This window comes from Octopus sinensis, linkage group LG13 (assembly GCF_006345805.1).
Source record: "Octopus sinensis linkage group LG13, ASM634580v1, whole genome shotgun sequence".
NCBI lineage: Eukaryota > Metazoa > Mollusca > Cephalopoda > Octopoda > Octopodidae > Octopus > Octopus sinensis.
This window is the reverse complement of record NC_043009.1, coordinates 44,257,250-44,276,988: the sequence shown is the minus strand read 5'-3', so window position 1 is coordinate 44,276,988 and position 19,739 is coordinate 44,257,250. Positions and strand designations below refer to the sequence as shown.

At 35.3% G+C, this 19,739-nt stretch overlaps 1 protein-coding gene across 1 annotated transcript in view; it reads right to left on the bottom strand.

Annotated features, from left to right (window-relative positions):
* Positions 1 to 19,739, bottom strand: part of LOC115218251 (THO complex subunit 2) — a 192,947-nt gene that overhangs the window by 104,336 nt on the left and 68,872 nt on the right. Inside the window, exons 31-34 of the mRNA XM_029787996.2 lie at positions 18,898 to 18,964; positions 17,886 to 18,039; positions 15,863 to 16,272; positions 13,366 to 13,412 (exon numbers count right to left, since the gene is read on the bottom strand). Coding sequence (XP_029643856.1) covers positions 13,366 to 13,412; positions 15,863 to 16,272; positions 17,886 to 18,039; positions 18,898 to 18,964 — 678 coding nt within the window. The remainder of the gene's footprint in view (positions 1 to 13,365; positions 13,413 to 15,862; positions 16,273 to 17,885; positions 18,040 to 18,897; positions 18,965 to 19,739) is intronic.

The following is a 19,739-nucleotide window of genomic DNA, read 5'->3' as shown; positions in this document are numbered from 1 at the left end:
AGTCATAGAAACCAAGCCAAATTCAGACTGGAACCTGGTGCAGCTCTCTGGCTTGCTAGTTCCAGTCAAACGTGGACATATGATGATGATCATGATGACAAAATCAAAATTAAAACTGAATCCTTCAAAATGGAAGCAACTGAAGAGGTAGACTCTAACACTTTGGCATTTAAACTGGCCAGGTCCAGTCTCTCACACCTACCCTGCAATGTCATTCTAAAAATAAACAACCACACCATCGCAATTTTGAAGCTACAAGATAATGCTGGATTAATTTTTAAAATGCATGGTTAATTCCTCTTCTATTATTACTCACCAACTTCTCACTCTTCAAATTTTTTTTCTTTTACTCTCTCCCTAATACTGCCTTCAACAGAAACAACATAATGCAGTGAGGACTCTATAACACTGCAGAGTAGAATGGAGGGGGTAACTTATAAAGTACCACTAAAAAAAAATGCACCTTACACATTCAATAAGGTGAGTGGTCAACAAATGGAAACAATGTTGAGAGGACTCTTTAGTCTTATCCAGGAAATGGCAACCTCTTTAATGCTGGTGCCATAATTAAAACATACCTAATACACTCAGTAAAGTGGTTGGTTATATGAAGGGGACAGAGTTGTAGAAACCATGCTGAAAATGGAACATATGAACAGGATGTAGTTACTGACTTATCTACAAGGGCAGTAACTCCAAATATGAATTAACTTTGACCATGAAAACCATACTAAGCCATACCTGCATGGTATGCAGACATACAATAATGATGGTAATTTTACTGCATCAATGAAGACTAGATCTTTAGGTAGATTTACACTACATTATTGGCAAGTAAACTGTCCTTTTTTTTTTCTCCCAACTCTAAGTGAAGGGTAAGAACATGTACTTTTTTAAAGCAATAATATGAAGAAGACTGTTACCAATTGTTCAAATAATTATCTGCAGATGCTAATTGGGTAACCTTTTAGCATTTAAACTGACCATTCCAACCCAAATATTCCACTTGTTCCATCACATCCAGCCTTACACACCTACCCTATAATGTCATTCTAAAATAATCAAATCATTGAAATTTTGAAGCTACAAGATAATGTCTAATTAATTCAAAATAATGTGAATAAACAAACATTACATTTGACAGAGTAATCTGAATGCTAAAGAGTTAAAGCTTTAGTCAAAACTTTGGACGATATAGCTTAAGTAAAAGTGCAAGTTATATCATTTACTGGGTCGGCATTTTACCGAGGGTACAATCTTGCTGTATAGCAAACAGGAGAGCCTTTATGTAGTCATGTGACCTGTGAGGCATGAGCAGTTAAATCACTCACAAATCACACCAATGTAGCTCAAGAAACTCCAAAACAGAATAGTCTAAGATGGAAATGTCTTTAGTCAGGGGTTTGCTCAATCAGGATTGACCAGGGACATCAAAAGTGCAGGAATACAAAGGTTAAAACCATGAATTGACTTCTCCACAACTTAAATTTTAAAAATTAGAAAAAAAACATTACTAATATTTAAATCAAATACATAATCCAGACCCTTTATGTTTGTAAAGTAACGAGTTGTGACTTCTCTGAATAAATGAATGTGAATAAATAACTTTTGTGGTTATAATTAAAAAGAAAGTAAAACAAACTTCAACTTAATGAAAAAAAACCCAACAATTAACGATTAATAAGACAAGATTTGACAAACAACAGGAGGTTTGAAGATAATGTCCACATCTTTGATAATATTGTCACAGTATGTGCTTGAGTGTTAGGTTTAATTGTGCAATGAAACCAAAGTGGTTGGTATTAGGAAGAGCAACCAGCTGGAGAAACCAAGTCAAAACAGGCCTGTGCCTGGTACAGGTCTCCAAGTTGCCAGCATGAAAACAGATGTTAAATGATGATGATGAAGATGAATCAATGTTACAAAGATCTAAGATTGTTTGTAAAAACATAGAATTTTCAAGCATGTCCTGCCCTCAAATTAGTAATAATTATGTATGATGTGTTTGTCAAGAAAGCATAGTGTGTGTATGGCTATGTGCATTTGTGTGTATGTGTATGCCTGTCTATACAACCTATTTACTTACTAATCTACATACCTACATACCTGTGTACTTGGATTAGGAAAGGATAAAGCATCCTCCATGAGCCGTATGGATTCATACGGTTTCCATGGCCTATATATATTTCCATGGGCTATATATATTTCTAATACAAATTCAAGATTATATTTGATGGACCCATGAGGAAAGTCTGCATTGGCAGTATTTGAAATTGGAATACAGAGTAAAAAGTCTAAAAATAAATAATTAAAGTCAGGTAGTTTAGAGATGTAATACTTCTGCTAATTAATTTTATATATATGTGTGTGTGTGTATATATATATATATATCATCATCATCATGTAGTGCCTGTTGTCCATGCTGGCATGGGTTAGACAGTTTTACTGAAACTGGTATTTCAGTAAATACGCTGGAAAGTGGCACCAGGTTCCAATCTAATTTGGCATTGTTTCTATGGCCAGATGCCCTTCCTAACGTTAATCACTCCAAGAGTGTAAAGGGTGCTTTTTATGTGCCAGTTACATGGCACCAGCGTTAGCCACAACTATGATTTCACTTGGCTTGACAAGTTTTCTCAAGCACAGTATATCCCCAAAGGTCTCAGTCTCTTATCACCTCCATGAGGCCCAACATGTGAAAGGTGCTTTTTACATGCCATCGGCACAGGTGCCTGTTACATGGCACCAGTATATATACACACATACATACATACATATACACACACACAACATGATTAGAAAGGTGGTTTTGGAATGTATTACTGACAATGAATGCACATGACTGTGTGCACTCAGGCATACATGTAGACAAATTCCAAATGTGGGGCCCGGGAAAATTGTAGTGAAGTGTAGGATCCAAGATACTTTTCTTTTTTTGTTGAGGGACATGGAAAGTTTTTGAAAAGTTTTTGTATGTTTTTTTTTCACAGCAAACATACTCTTTTCTACTCTAGGTACAAGGCCCGAAATTTTTGGAGAGGAGCCAGTCGATTAGATCGACCCCAGTATGCAACTGGTACTTAATTTATCAACCCCGAAAGGATCAAAGGTAAAGTTGACCTCAGTGGAATTTGAACACAGAATATAAAGACAGACGAAATACCACTGAGCATTTCACCCGGTGTGCTAATGTTTCTGCCAACTTGCCGCCTTTCACAGCAAACATATTACACCGATACTCAGCCTAGTCAAACCAATCCCTCCAGTGGAGCATACTATGTGAAGACTGTTTGTTATGGTATAGCCTAGTGTGGATATTTCTTTAAGGAAAGTACATAATTATAAGAAGTCGATGAATTATTTATCTTTTTATATATGCCACTGGTAGAGCACACATTTTTTTTCTGGAAAGTTATAGTGGGGCCCAAAGGAAAATAGGTTATAAAACACAGGTTCAGACACTAATACACATACATACACCCTCACATATGTATGCACACAAAGACATACAGCTGTCCAGAAATAAATCAGGTCCTTTTTTCTTTTTCTTTTTTTTTTTTCATTATATGTCACTTTGACTTACTCATCTCTGTAAACTATATGTGACTCTTATACAAGTGTGTGCATGAGCGTATAAGTGCACTTATGCTTGGGTGTATTTAAAATGACAAATGTCTAACATCTCTCTTCCTATTGTGTCTGATGTATTGACTTCAATACACACACGCGCAATGGAAGCTGCTACTTACAATCACAGATAATGTTATAAAAACTGGGGATTTCCAAATTCTTTCTTCACTTAATGCTATCAGACAGTTGTTATTACTGAAACGGCTTTGTCCCAAAGTAATCATAGTGATTTTCACTGTATGCAGGCATGCATGGGTGTGTACTTTATATAATTTTTTTTAGATATATACTAAATAATGCTTTCTATTACAGGCACAATTTGGGGAGGGGTGGGTCAATTACACCAATCCCAATGCTTAACTAGTACTTATTTTACTGACCCCAAAAGATGACAGCAAAATCAATCTTAGTAGAATTTGAACTCAGATTTTAAAACCAGGAAAGCTCCTAAGCATGTTTCCCAATGCATTAGCCATTCTGCCGCTTTGCCAACAACAATTTCTAAAAATAAGCACAAAGGCACAAATTTTAGGAGGATGGTATAGTGATTGAAGACCGACTCCAATACATGACTGGTACTTATTTCAACTAAAAAACAAATTAATTAAAAGTTCATTTCTAAAAACAGAAAACAAAAATATAGCAATGAAAAATACTAATGGGAGACATGTTAGAGAAGAAATTGAGAAGAAAACAAAATTAAATTTACAATAAGGTTATTTTTCATAAATTCTTTCAACTGATTTTTTTCATCTTTTTTTTTAAAAAAGCTTTTGTTATTAACTGAAATACTTTGTTCAGGTCATTACAGTGTGGTACTAGTTAGCAGCAAAAGTCAAAGGATGAACAAAACCAGTCTTTCCAAATAACATTCTACCTGTAGACATAACTGGGAGAACATTTTATAGGAAACACTGCATTCATCAGATTGGTAGAAACTATTCTACAAAAAGGTAAAGCAGGCATTTATTTAAAATTATGTAAATATATCTAATTTAAACTTAGGATTGACAGAATAAATAGCAGTAAAATAGTGAAGCTGATTGAATTAAGTGTTCATCTACCCTAGAATATATAGGCTTTATGCCCACTGAGAGAATAAATAGTGGTGAAATTGACTGTTCCTCTAACCTACAATATACTGGTTTCACACCCAATAAAAATCTATCAATCTAATGGTATCTACTATAATAAATGGAAAGTTTATGTGTTTGTGAATTTGTTACTTTTGCTCCTCCGAGGCTATCCAACAGACCTTCATGAAAGTTGATGTGTGGGGGGCTTATGCCTATGTGGTCACTTATGCACTTAGAATTTTTTTTAAATCGATTTTTAATCAGCACTGATTTTTCAAAAACCTTAAAATTTAGGCATTTTCGGACTAGCCATCATGACATCAATTTGATGAAAAATGCCAAAATTTGACGAATAATGTTCCATGACTATCAACAGACATCTTATTAACGGTGATCTATTTAGCATTTGCTAATTCTGCATTCCAATGTGAATTGTTTTGATTTGCTAAAACTTATTATTTCAATTCATTGTTTTAATTCCACAGCGTTTCAAGTTTTGATTAGGTAAGACCATTTTATTTCTCAAGCAAAATTTAGGCATTTTGCACACTAGCCATCGTGACATCAACTTGACAAAATCTGCCCCAAAGCGTAAAATTCTGCCAATTTACACACATCCACAAAAATGAAAACGACACGGGTTCACTACCAGACTCTGCTCATTTTTTCGTTAAATTGGTCCTACCCATTAATATAGATTTTAATTTTCTGAAAAATGTCGAAATTTGATGAAACATTTTTCATGGCTATAAACAAACATCTTATTAATGGTAATTTTTTACCAGGTACCTCAGCTAGTGATTAAAAACTGGGATAGGGTAGAAAGGACTTTAGTCATGTTGCAGGCAATTTCTTTACTGTTGGAGGTGTGATAAAATCTACCCAGCAGTCCTCATTCTAAAGTGGTTGGTGAACGAAGAACATCCAACAGTAAAAAACAGCATATAATAAATAAAAAAGTGAAAAAAAGGGCAGAGAATATAAGAGCTCTAATCTTTGCAAGTCATGAAGAAGGCAACCCATCTAAGAGAGCAGTAACTCAGAAAATAAAAACTGATACAGGGTAGAGAAAACTTTTAGTCCACTTGAAAAATGGATAAATGGATGGACAGCTGATAACTGGAAATCAAAAAGAAAACAGACAAAAAAAAAAGAGGAACAAATCTTTTATCTTTTGTTTCAGTCATTAGACTGAGGCCTTGCTGGGGCACCATCTTGTAGAACTTTTAGTTGAATGAACTGAACCCGATATTTACTTTCTTTTTAAGCCTAATATTTATTCTATCGGCCTCTTTTGCCAATCTGTTAAGTTACAGAAACGTGAACACATCAACATTAGTTGTGAAGCAGTGGAGGGGACAAACAGAGAACCAAAGACACACAGATATATATATATATATATAGATAGATAGATAGATAGATAGATAGATAGATAGATAGATAGATAGATAGATATGATGATGATCTTTCAGTTTCCAGCTACCAAATCCATTCATAAGGCTTTATTCAGCCCAAAGCTAGAGTAGAAGACACTTGCCCAAGCTGCCACGCAGTGGGACTGAACTCAGAACCATGTGGTTGGGTGCCCTCCAAGTTCATTATTATTTTACAACTTGGTTTAAATAAAAAGCTCAACAAACATATTTAGTTGTCATTCTGTTATTTCTCTGTTCCTATAAATCCAAGCTAAACCTAATGATTGTCAAAGACTATAGTCTACAATGTACAACAACAACAACATTAAAAGCTAGATCATGTTTCTGCTTTGAAGTAATCAACAGCTCTTATCTTCTAGAAGTGATCTGAGAGGTGGATGTAATCCAAAATTCTTCATGCACCAATTTCTCAACAAATAAAAGGTCTGTTTTGAAAACAAGTGAACACCTGGCATCTCATCAACACACTCCAAAATAACTTAATTCTTTAGAAATAGTAAACAACAGCCAGGCATTTGGCTGTCCAAAATACTACTTCTCTTGTATTAATATTGTGAATTAGTCAATATATTTAATAAAACTGAGTCATAAGTTTATGAATCATCAGAACTGATGCACTTTGGAAGCTGAGAAACATAAAAGATCAAAGAGTTTGGGAGAACTTTTGTTTTCCTAAATTGAGTCTTATTTCTACATCTTATGATGGTACCTGTTCTATTTCAGCAGAGAAGTAGAGCTAGTAATGGTACACAAACTAGCTCTTGCCAGGGTTTGCTTGTGTAGTTAGCTGACCAATGTCTTAATGGTAAGATATGAGTGGTATCTAAACAGATTCCTAGTTCTTTTTTTACATAAATAACTAAGATGGTAGTTCTAGTAGAGGTGGAAATAATTAAATTAGTTTCATGTAGAAGTGAAGTTAAAAGGATAACAAAAGCAGTCAAGCAAACACCTCAGGAGCAAGTAAAAGCAACGCTGTCTTTACTCAGGTTGCCCTTCACATCAAAGTTTAATATGGTTAATAGATTTTGATAGTTCCAAGTTGTAATGATTCACAAGAACTGACTGGATAGGATTATTAATAATATTGATATGAAATTAGAAGACCATATGGTTTTATCAGTGACACAGTGTGAAAATAGTACAATAGAAAGGAGCATAAAAATCTAAGAAACGGGCTTGGTAAGACTGAGGAAAAGAGAGGAGTAAGGTAAAGTATGAGATTACTAGAAGAAGTGATAGATGTCAGGGGTACGTAACATGGAGGGAAAACAAAAGCAAGAGGTTTGCCAATGTTATATGGGAAGAGGATCAGAGGCATGGGATGTTTCATATTGCAAAGTAATGATCAAGTGTGAACCAAGGCATTAGTAGTGGAAAGAGTGATTTGTTCAACTAAACACTTCATAGTGGAGCCCCAGCAAGGCCACAGTTCTATGACTGAAACAAGTGAAAGAAGATAAAAAAAAAGAATATGTTGGAGAAGACTTGCCCAATTTATGCAAACATAAAAATGGATGTATGCTGTATGACAATGACAGTGATTAATAAATCTGAAGGGACTGTAAGCTATGTAATGTCTGTATAGCAACATAAATATAACTAGTTACCTTGAAAATGTACTTGTTTGAAGACTGAAGCCATTTTAAGTTTATAAATCTGAAGAAGTATCTGTAAGAAAATCCAAGCCACCAACCCAAGCGATAAGTTGACGTCCAATTGATCCAACCAGCTAGGACTAATGATTTAACCCTTTGGCATTTAAACTGGTCATATCTGGACCAATATATTCTACCTGTTTTATGTTCAAGCTGGTCAGATCAGACTTCTCCCACCTACCTAACTAACTATGTCAATGTAAAAATAAGCAATCACATCATTGAAATCTCAAGGCTACAAGATTAATGCATGATTAATTCAAAACAATGCGAATAAATAAGCATTACATTTGACAGAGTGATCTGACTGCTACAGGGTTTTAAATCAGTCATGTGAAACCTGCAGTCTGCATGACTTTCTCAACGGAACACTTAACGAAAAATTACCATTTTTTGTTTTTAATAGTGTGACCTGCATGATGAGCCATGCCCCAAGCAGCCCACTTCACAAAAAAGGTTGCTTGTGCTTGATTAAATCTTTGGTTAATCAGGTCGCTGTCAAACAACTGAGTGAATTGCTCCATTATTTGTAATCAAAAATATCCATCACTTGGCAGTAGACTTTAATAACTTTGAGATGAAGAAACTAGTGGGGATTGAACAACACACGCTAATGAACCATTTGCTAATTATTAAGTACTATTTCTCTTTGTAACACCGAGTTATTCCTATGTAGTTGTGGTACCTATTTTACAGCAAAGCAAGTATAAACATATTAGTAAGAGAGAGATCCAAACATAAATAAGATCAACTTTTGGATCTCTTCCAATTAGTACCATCACATGAAGTCTCCATATACTGCTCTCTCTCTCTCTCTCTCTCCTTCTCATCTATCATTCACTAAATCTTTTTTCTATGTGCCTCTCAAACGCTACTCTCTTTCCTACCTCTCACTCACTTGTGTAAAAATAAAATAAATAAAAGATAGTGTTTCATAATCCATGTCCATATTCAATTCCACCCTTTACCCTCACCCCAATCTTTCATTACTGACATCTATTACACCCATTCTCTCACCACTACCCATCATCTTCTTGCACATTACTCCCTCCTCTAGCACTCATTTTTGACATCTGTCACCCACTCTCTCTTATTTGCACTTTCCTCTTTTCTATCATCCATTCTCCTTCCCACCTATCTCTCATCCCTCATTCTCTCTTCTATCACCCTCTCATCACTCTCTCTTCTCCCCTCATTCTCTTTTCTACCTTCTATCATTCTGCCCCCCTCATATCACTCTCTTCCTCCACTACACCACAGATGCTGACAGCTATCATGTAGCTTTCTATCTCTCCCCTCGCTCTCCTCCCTCTCCTTTCTCTCATTCCAATGATTCTGATTCTTTCCCACTACTCTTTCTCCTATCTTGCTTTGGCTCTCTTTCGTCACTCACTTTATCTGCAAGGGACAACATAAGCCAGAGAAAACTCTTGGGTCTTGCCAGGGACAAGACACTCTCTCTGGTGCCTGTGCCACAATAAAATATTACCCGATACACTCTACAAAGTGGCTGGTGATGCAAAATGGTATCTAGACATGGAATCCATGCCACAAATGAAATGTATAAGATGTAGTTCTTGACCAATCTAAGAAGGCAGTTATTCCAGTTAAGAGCAGGGCCATAATGACCAGTCTAACCCATGCCAGCATGGAAAAAAAGATGCAAAAGTTGCTGATGATGATGTCAATAATGTATATTGAGTAATTTAAGACATGTTTTAGCTGACATTCTAAATATGACTTTAAACAGCATCTGGTTGTGGGACTCTGAGAGTTTCATGGTTTTTGAAGAGTGTGGAACTACCTGACTCAGAGTGGTAGCACCTGTTAGGGTCCCAGCTGTAGTTAAATAGCATGTAACCACCCGAGTCAGGGTACATTGAAATCATAGGTAGCAACATGGTGGATGTGACCTATTTCGACAGATGGACTTATTGAGCCAATGAGGACTGTCACTAAATGTTGAGCAGATGAACAGACAGCAAACTGTCAATGGCCAAGCTCAACCAGTTTAGTTAGCAAACAGCTGCTATCATCTGTAGTTATTGTGTGCACAGATGAAATATTTCCGCTAGCAAAAAACGAATGTGACTAAAACCCTGACTAGTCATTCATGCCTCATTGCTCAATCGGGACATTTATAACGGAGGGGTTACATTGGTTCAAGCAAGCTGCCTGACCTGAATGATTGCTCCGTGTCCAATACGTTTGTTGACTCAGTTAACCATGTACTCATTAAGTAAGGACCAAATAACAAACAACATTTCCACCCCTTTAAAAGCACATAGGGACAATCATTAGCTCAATCAGTGAGATACATACTTCTATTTCAGTGAAATAATTAAGGTAACAACATTAAGCTGAAAATGCTTAATGAAAAAAAAAAACAAAAAAACACAGCAACATTTTACAGCTATATAAAAAATCGTATATATATGTATTAACTGAGTGTACAGTTGGATGAAGGATTGCTACCAGTGAGTTTAGAGCTCCATGTGAAGCATTTAATCTATGCAAGATAATGCAGAAGTTGCAAGTAACCACAATGGTGAAATGTATATCATATGGAACAAATGATAAACTTGCATTTATCATGTAATTCCTCATGATGAGAACAATGTTAGAAGGGGAAAAAAAAGACAAAAAAATGCAGATAAACCTGCTCAGTGTTCAAAATAGCAAAATTATAGAAATGAAGATTAAAACATTAAAAAAAAAAATCACAAAAACAAGATACAAAAGATATATAATATAAGAATTAGTTGAAACAAACAGAAGTGTTGCAAGAATAAAGAATAGTTTAAAATCAATCAAGAAAAGCCGTGTTTTCATGAAATGGAATCGAATTTTCATGCATCGTCAAAAGTAAAACATAGAAACATAGTTGTTGATTTTCAAGATGATTAGTTGCTTTGTTTTGTGTCAACAAATAAACAAACAGCCCCTCCTCTAATGAAAGAGGGATGAAACTGTAGGGGGGAAGTGAAAAAAAAATTTTTTAAATGATGAAACATCAGGTTGGCAGACACTAATCATGGAAACAGATGGAAAGACGTTATAAACCAATATAGACACCTACCTTGTAGAAAACATTTTAGTCCACGACCTTCATCACCCAAACACATTCAGCAACCAGAACTTGGGGTGTTTATTGTTGATGTGAAAATGGTAAATCCTTGGTACCACTTCATATAACCTTGCTTGCCATTACTTTTTAAAATATGACTAATTTTTAAATGGGGAAATGTCAATAAGCTCAATAAGCTCTGCTTTAAAACTAGCTTTTGCAACTAGTTATCAGTCTGTGCTGGTTATATCCCTGGCTCACATGATCCTTTTTCGCAATAGTAATCCAGTGTGGAAAGAAACTTAGATGTGAATAATCCAAGAGCTGATTAGTAATGAAATCTTCCACTGGCAGATGAAGATGAGCCACATAATTGGAAAGTTCACTTGACTAGACTGCCGATAGCCAAATGGCATTTTTCAGGGGAATTTTAAATAAAACTTAGAAATAAAACTTATAGCGATATATTTATATATATATATATATATATATTAAAAAAATGGTAAAAGAAAATGGCCCTATGGCATATGTGGTGGTTTTCATACCCCTTTATTTTCCAGAGATAAAGATTTTTATTTACTTAAAACGGCATTTTTGCGAACCACGCTGGATTTTTTTCTTCCCTTTTTAGAAATCGCTTCCTTCTTTATCAAGATATTTCTGAATGATGTATGCGGAGAGCTCTAATTTCTCTATCAACATAGACTTTCCTTTCATCTCCACTGTAACAGCATGCTATCTCTGCTCTGTATGTTGTTAACGGATTGCTGTAAATAGGTTTTGATATTAAGCTCATTCCATTCACCTGCTTATCTTATTTCCTCCAGTTACGTCTCGTACACTTCTAGATATATTTCCCTAATTTCAAATAAATTCATTGCGAGCTGTTGCAACTTCCCATCAGTAAATTCTTCGTACTTGTGATGTATTTATTTGCTGTAAATGCCAAATGGGAGAACAGCCATGAATTTCGAAAACCCTCGATGTTAATGAGATCATCGGTGAGAGAGGGAGAACAACAGGGAGAAAAATAAGCAGCGATGTATCAAATACAATACATTAACGAGATTGATATTACTTTATTTTAATGATGCTTCTTTCTTTTGACTTGCTTCCTGTTGTTAAACTGGCCTGAGACTTTCCCCACTAAAATTAATGTGGAAAAAAAAAATGAGGGAAAAAAAAAAGATTGACATCAAACTTTAATAAACTAAATTCTTGTTTGCCCAGCCATTTATTTTCTTCATTCTTTCTTCAAATATCTATATATAAATGCGTGTATGTGTGTGTATATATATATATATGCAAATATATAAATATATATATATACATATATACACACATACATTTCCACTTCAATTTTTAGATCAATGATTTCATCCTTATCTGTGTCGGTTCATCCACAATTCCACAGGCAAATACAAGCATCACTGCTGTTCTCAAATACTTCCTGTTGATTACATGGCGATCTGATCTGTCACAGATTTAGAATTCCTCTTCATCATTGAGATTTCGGTGTAGATGTGGAGAACAATTCTTCAAATGAACAGGTTAATGGAACTTCTAAGCTCTTGCCAAAATAATACTTTCCATCATCTTCAAGAAAGTCGGAAATTCCTGCTTCACACTGACGACTATTTCGACATTAACATTTCTTGATAAATAACCTCAAAATATTTCAATAAGATTTCTAGAGAGAAAATTTTGTTTGGTGGGGTTTTATTAGTTAAGTACTCCAAAATAATTTAATGGTGTGGAATCAAACTGCAGCCCACCAAGATGATCGTAGGAGGCATATGGATTTTTAATAAAACTTCCAAGACTTCACACCAATGATGTCGGTTGGCACTGAATTCATTGTGTAAATTCTAGCTATGTGATATATATTCTCTCATAAACACCAATATATAGATCCTCTTGATGTAGACCAAGAAAATCTGGAGACTGCAATGAAACAGCAAGCATCATGGAGTCTCATCTAAAGCGCGCACACACTTTTCAGTAGCGGACATGCTTCAGTGGTTTCTTCCACACGCTGTTATCGAGACAAAAATGAACATTCCCTATTAGTAGTAGTAATAACAATAGTAGTAGTAGGAGTAGCTACACATACCCAGCAACTGCTCGTTATAAATATTAAAAAGCATTTTTATTTATTTTTTTTTTGCCTTTTTAAACATTTTCACCATTAAGGGTACAAGTGAAAATTTGAACCACGCATGAATTAGGCGTGATAATATTTCTGGACACCTGTCGATCTCAAAATCACACGACTGCAACAGCTGAAAGGTAATCAATCACTCCTTGGTCTGCTTCTGTGTCTTGGGCCATACATTGCCTCTGTCCCCAGAGGCTGGTCAGGTAACACAGGTCGGTTGCTCAACTGATTTGGATGTGAGACAGGTGAGCGTGCAGCAAGTAGTGCTGCTTCCTTTGGTAGAATCACCTACAACCCTAGTTTGTCTGAAGTTGACTCAAGCTGAGACATCCATACTAACCTTTGTTGAAGTGGATGAGGCTGACTCCAGCTTTCTTCGTTTCGCTTCTAAAAAGACAAAAGACAAAATACAAAGTAATTAAAAAAACAAAAAACAAATATACATCAATACACATACATGCATACACATATACATACATGTACAGGGCAACCCAAAAGTTCTGTTACATTTTTTGAAGTTTAGTTCAACATAAAAAGTGGCAATTTTATCATTATTTTTGTTCCTCAAAGAGTCAAAATCAAAGCTGCAAGCTATGAAAGACTCATTATTATTTGTTCAATGGTGACCCCCTTCTCTTCCAGCAGGATGGAGCCTGCCCACAGGGCACAGAGGTGGCTTAGCAACAATGTCCCAGATTTTTTGTCCAAAGGAAAATGACCTCCCTCAAGCCCAGACCTCAACCCAATGGACTTTAGCATTTGCTCCATCTTGTAGACTAATGCTTGGGCTAAATCTCATTGCTCAGTAGCAGCTTTAAAGAGGTCTCTGTAGTGTGAATGGAATAAAATACCACTAGAAGTCTTACAAGTCATTGTTGAAGCAGTGCTTGTAAACCTAGGGCTGTAATAAAAAAAAAAACAAGGTGGATTTATTGAATAATTTTTTGCTGTAACATCACTGAAAATGTTAAAAACTAGTGTGAAAGTTTTCAAGTAAATTGGTTTAAATTTGGCTGAAATACGTTGTTTAATCTTTGTAACAGAACTTTTGGGTCACCTTGTACACACATAACAAATCCAAACTGATTAACTCCCTAGAACAATACAAAAATATTTTTAAGAGTAATTTGGTTTACTACTCAACTATATTTGCTTTTAATTGATTAATCAGATATGATAATGGTTCTCTATGGTTCATGAAAAAAACATTTATGTAGTAGATGAAAAAATTAAGACAAATGGCACATTTTCCCAATCAGAATCTACTTGATAATGCACTAGCATGAGTGCTTTTTACATGGCACTGGCATACAACTCTTCCAGGCCAATCCTCTTTACCAGGGGATGTAGTCTTAACACTTCTGATGCGAAGGACAGGTTTCCTTGATTATAGCAAGACACCATATATATATATATATAGTCTTTTTACTTATGTAATGTTTATTCATTTTTTTGTACTTTTTTTGTGATCTAGATATATGTTTTATAATATATTTTATTTTTTCTATCTGATTTGGTTTATGTCTATCATTGTTTGAATTACATAATAGTGGTTTTTCTCTAATTTATATATATTATATATTTATATTGTGAAATTTGATTGAATACTGAATTTAATTTTTCCCTGTAAGTTTGGAGTTATACTCCATAATATTATTATCATCATATATATATATATAAAACCGCAATAGGTTTCCATAGTTACTGTCCACAAAATCCATGCCATGGTTGCAGTATAGTTTAGTCCTTGTGTAGATTTGTTTTAATTCCTACTAGAAACGCTACATTTCTTTTTATTTTGAAACAATACAACAAAGCTAGGATTTAACCCTTAAGCATTCAGATTACTCTGTCAAATGTAATACCTTTTTTTACACATTGTTTTGAATTCATCATGCATTATCTTATAGCTCTGAGATTTCAATGATCTGATTATTTTCAGAATGTCAGCGTACGTTAGCTGTAATAGGCTAGATATGGCTAATTTGAATGTAAAACATGTAGAATATTTGGGCCAGATTTTATCAGTTTAAATGCTAAAGGGTGAAATTTAGATCACATCAATCACTTTGTTAGCATATTTCTGTTAAAATACACTAACCTTTTTTTCAGTCACTTTTGGAAATAACTAAGAACTTAGCAAGACTTTGAGATTATTAAATTGGTGTTTGAAGCATAAATAACATGAAATTTTGATAGGTTTAACCTTTTAGTGTTCATATTACTCTGTTAAGTATAATATTTTTTTCTTCAAATTGTTTTGGAATCTATCATGCATTTTGTTATAGTTCTGAGGTTTCGATGATGTGACAGTGTATTTTCAGAATGTCAGTGGAGGTTAGGTGTAAAAGGCCAGTGTATGGCCAGTTTGAATGTAAAACATGTAAAAGATTTGGGCTGGATATGGCTGCTTTATACACTAAAAGGTTAAACCCAGGCAATGAAATAAAAGCAGATTTATAGTTAAACTATTGCAGCGTGGAAGGTGTTTGTAAGCCATTTAAGAAACACACAAAAGCCGTTCGATTCACTTCAACATTTAAGTTTAATTTGTCAAAATATTTTCGTCGCTTTAAGACCATGACCTGTTCACCATGCTGCACAGATTTTTGTCAGTGAACAGGTCACGGTCTTAAAGCGACGAAAATATTTTGACAAGTTAAACTTAAATGTTGAAGTGAATCGAACGGCTTTTGTGCGTTTCTTAAATGGCTTACAAACACCTTCCACGCTGCAATTGTTTTCGTTTCAGCACACGATCTCGGATCAAATCACTTGCTATGCAAGTACATCTCCTATAGTTAAACTATAAAACAAAAAAGAATGACAATACTAACCCCGGTCATCAGCATGTTTTGGAGAAGTTTCTGCACTTCGTCGATGCTGGTTACAACTTCCTCCTCCAGACGCTACCATAGTTGAAGGTTTCTCATTGTATCTGCTACTGCTACTGCTGCCACTACTTCCAATGTCCTTCTCCTTGTAGTAACTCTCTTTGATCTTTTTCTCTTCGTATTTCTCGTCATCCTTCTCCTGTTTACGCAGTTTTTTCTCTTCAGACTTCTCCTTGCTGGTCGTCTTCTCTTTTGATCCGCTCAACCGTTCTTTCGTGACAATCTTTTCTTCGTGACTTTTGCTGTGTCTCTTCTCCTCTTTATGCCGGTTCTCTTTGTCACTATTTTTCTCAGGTGACCTTTCTTTGCTAGTCCCTCTCTCTTTTAAAGGATTTCTCTCTTCTTTCAAGGCACTAAAAGAAGAAATAAAATTTTCATTTTTTTCCCCCCTTGGAATTCTATAAAACATTAACCATACCATGGATGAGACATGGTAAATGAAAGGAGCAAAGCTTCTTTTAGAAAACCTTTCCTGTCTCAAAGTATTTTTTCTCTACTTCATTCATACACTTAAGAAATCACAATGATTAACAAGGTACTGAAAGACCAATCACAACACTGGGTCATTCATAAGACAACAGCTCTCACTCAGCTTAAGAACACACTTAAGACAGCTTTCTTTTGCAACCAGTAGGAGCCCACAAAAAATTAATGTATTTTACTAGTTTGACTTGATGAATTAAACTCTAAGGATACAATTTGGATGAAGGAGGAGATAGGTTCTACCAAGTTGATTAAATCTAAGAACAAGCCCTTACATGTAGGGTCTTTAGGAGTGACTCTAAACACAAAAAAAAACAACCCAAAATCTAAATACTGATCCACTAGTGTCAGCTACTGAAGAAAACATCATCAGACATAATTTTATTGATTCCCAAGTGTTGAAGAACAAGTACATAAAACATTTAATTATACAAAATTAACATGGCAGTGAGTTACCCTCAGACACTGGTTTGTTTTATGTCCATCTTTTTCATGCTAGCATGGGTTAGATGAATATATATTACTGACATTTCACAGCCAATCACAATTCATTTTTTAAATAAGGGATTTTTTTTTTTATGCCATATGTCTTCAGAAATCCAGAATTGAGAAATAGTTTGTTGGCAGGGGGATAATCAGATAATGGTTTTAGCTCAACACTTTTCATACAAAGACATGGAATGTAAATATACATGTACACATACACACACAAATGTGTGTCTGTGAGTGTGATGGGTTTTCTACAGTCTAATAAATTCATTCATTATATATTTTGTTTCATTCTTCTTGGTTCAGTGTTCAAGTCCAGCTATGGCTGATAATATTAAATATCAGTAATTGAACTAAGTTCAATTCAACCAATTACAAGCTTTCACCTTTGTTGCTACATTGATTTAAAAAGGTAATAAACTATTATAACACCATAATTATCTTTTATGTATTTAAATTTACATCTCTACATGAAATGTTCTGGGTCATGATGCCCTGAAGAACAACTTTGGACAAACAAATCAGGGAAGGAGCTTCTATATCAGACATGGGCCATCTTTTCTGAGAAGTAGGCTGCATGAGACTTAACTCATCACCAGCCAGGTTGCATGACTAAAAGAAATTCAAGGTAATTTTTCCTTGATGTGCCATTCAGTAAGTCCTACATGCCACAGTTTGACCATAACTGTTCAACATGATAGCTCTACTTGCTAGAAACAGCAGCCAAATCTCTCACAAATCACACCCTACCAGAACACACTAGACAACAGGACTGACCTGTGACTAAACAACTACTTTGCATAGATCTACATTCTCAAAAATATATAAATGAATAAAAATTTAAGCACACAGACTATTTCAAATCCAAGATGGAGCTCTGACATTGAGTTAGGTTTTTTTTTTTTTATCTAAATCATTAGGAAGTGATTTTTATTGGAGAAATCTACTTACTGGAACCTAACTATCAATATCATTAAAACAAGCAAATATTTACCTGACACTAGGTTTTTTATCAAAATCATTTTTCTTGAGGTCAGCAGCGAGATTTGGTTTAGATCTTCCTTCCACAACAGGCTCAATCTTATCAACTTTCTTGTCGTTTTTCTCCTTCTTAATCTCTTTGATTTCTTTTCCATCACGGGTCTTATCTACAAATGTAAACCAAAAATAATATGCATTTTGTGTGTGTAACATAGAGAGAGAGAGTGTGTGTGTGCATGTGAGAGAGACAAAGAGTCAATGTATGCATGCTATAAATATTTACATGTGACTTAGTAAGTTCAGGTGTTGGGCTCACAATCATAATGTCATGGGTTCAATTTCTGAGCTGGGCAGCATGTTGCGCAAGGCACTACATTCTATGTTGCACCAGTCTGCTCAACTGCAAATGAGGACCAGCCTTCCCTCCCACTAGCTGTTAGATCCTGATTGTTCTACTGAGTGAAGAGTGGGAAGGCCGAGATGATATTTCAAGCACAAAAAGCAGCAAGCTGGCAGAAATGTTAGCATGCCAGGTGAAATGCGTAGCCGTATTTCGCCTGCCGTTACGTTCTGAGTTCAAATTCCGCCGAGGTTGACTTTGCCTTTCATCCTTTCGGGGTCGATAAATTAAGTACCAGTTACGCACTGGGATTGATGTAATCGACTTAATCCATTTGTCTGTCCTTGTTTGTCCCCTCTATGTTTAGCCCCTTGTGGGCACTAAAGAAATAGGTATTTCAAGCACAACCCAACGACTATAGTAATTCAGTATCCCTAAGCAAAACACCTTAACGTTTTCATTTATTTTATATTGTCATAACAAGGCTACTTTCTTGAACCCAAGTGCTGATGTAAAAGATGAAGTTAAAATTAAAATTGCTACAGTTGAATGATTCCAATGATGGCACCTAGGATGTAAAAGATTCTACAATAGCAGATGAATGAACATCAAACATCAAACAAGTGATTGACTGATAGATATGGTAATCAAACAGGTGAGTTATAACATTTGAAATTATACTTACTTTCCATTGATTTTCTGGAAATGTCATGTTTGGATGAATGTGAAGTACTTTTTGTTTGATTCTTTGGCTGAAATTTATTCCAAAGTATATTAATTATACAGATTTGCTGTCATTATTAATTGTTGTTTATTATTTATTTCACAGTATTACATATAATTTGAGGGCGAAACTTTTTACAGTTGGTTGTTCATAATGCCTATCAATCAACTGTTAAGTAACACTGGCACCTGCTTATCAACCACAGACATGAATAATGGAAACAAGATATATGTGCCTACCCATGGATAAAACACAATCAAATAGTAAACTTTGATGATGTGATAGTAAATTTTAGAATGACATTGAAGGGTAGGTGTGATAAGCTGGAACTGGCTGGTTTGAAACTCAAACAGGTAGTACATTTGAGCCAGATATGGCCAATTTAAATGTTAGAAAGTTAAAACTGGAAGTTCATATCATAAAATCAAAGGCAGTCTTGGTATCAAAAGGATTAAGCAGTAACATCATCATCATTTAACATCAGTTGTCCATGCTGGCATGGGTTGGGCAGAGTGACCAGAGCTGGCAAGCTAGAAGACTGTTCTAGACTCCAGTCTGATTTGACATGGTTTCTATAGCTGGATGCCCTTCCTAATGCCAACCAGTCTGAGAAAGTGATGGGTGTGTTTGTGTGCCACCAGTATCTGCCACAACTGTGATTTTATCACCACAACTGTGATTATACACATGCTCACATACACATACATATGTACATCATCATCATCGTTTAGCGTCTGCTTTCCATGCTAGCATGGGTTGGACGGTTCAACTGGGGTCTGGGAAGCCAGTAGGCTGCACCAGGC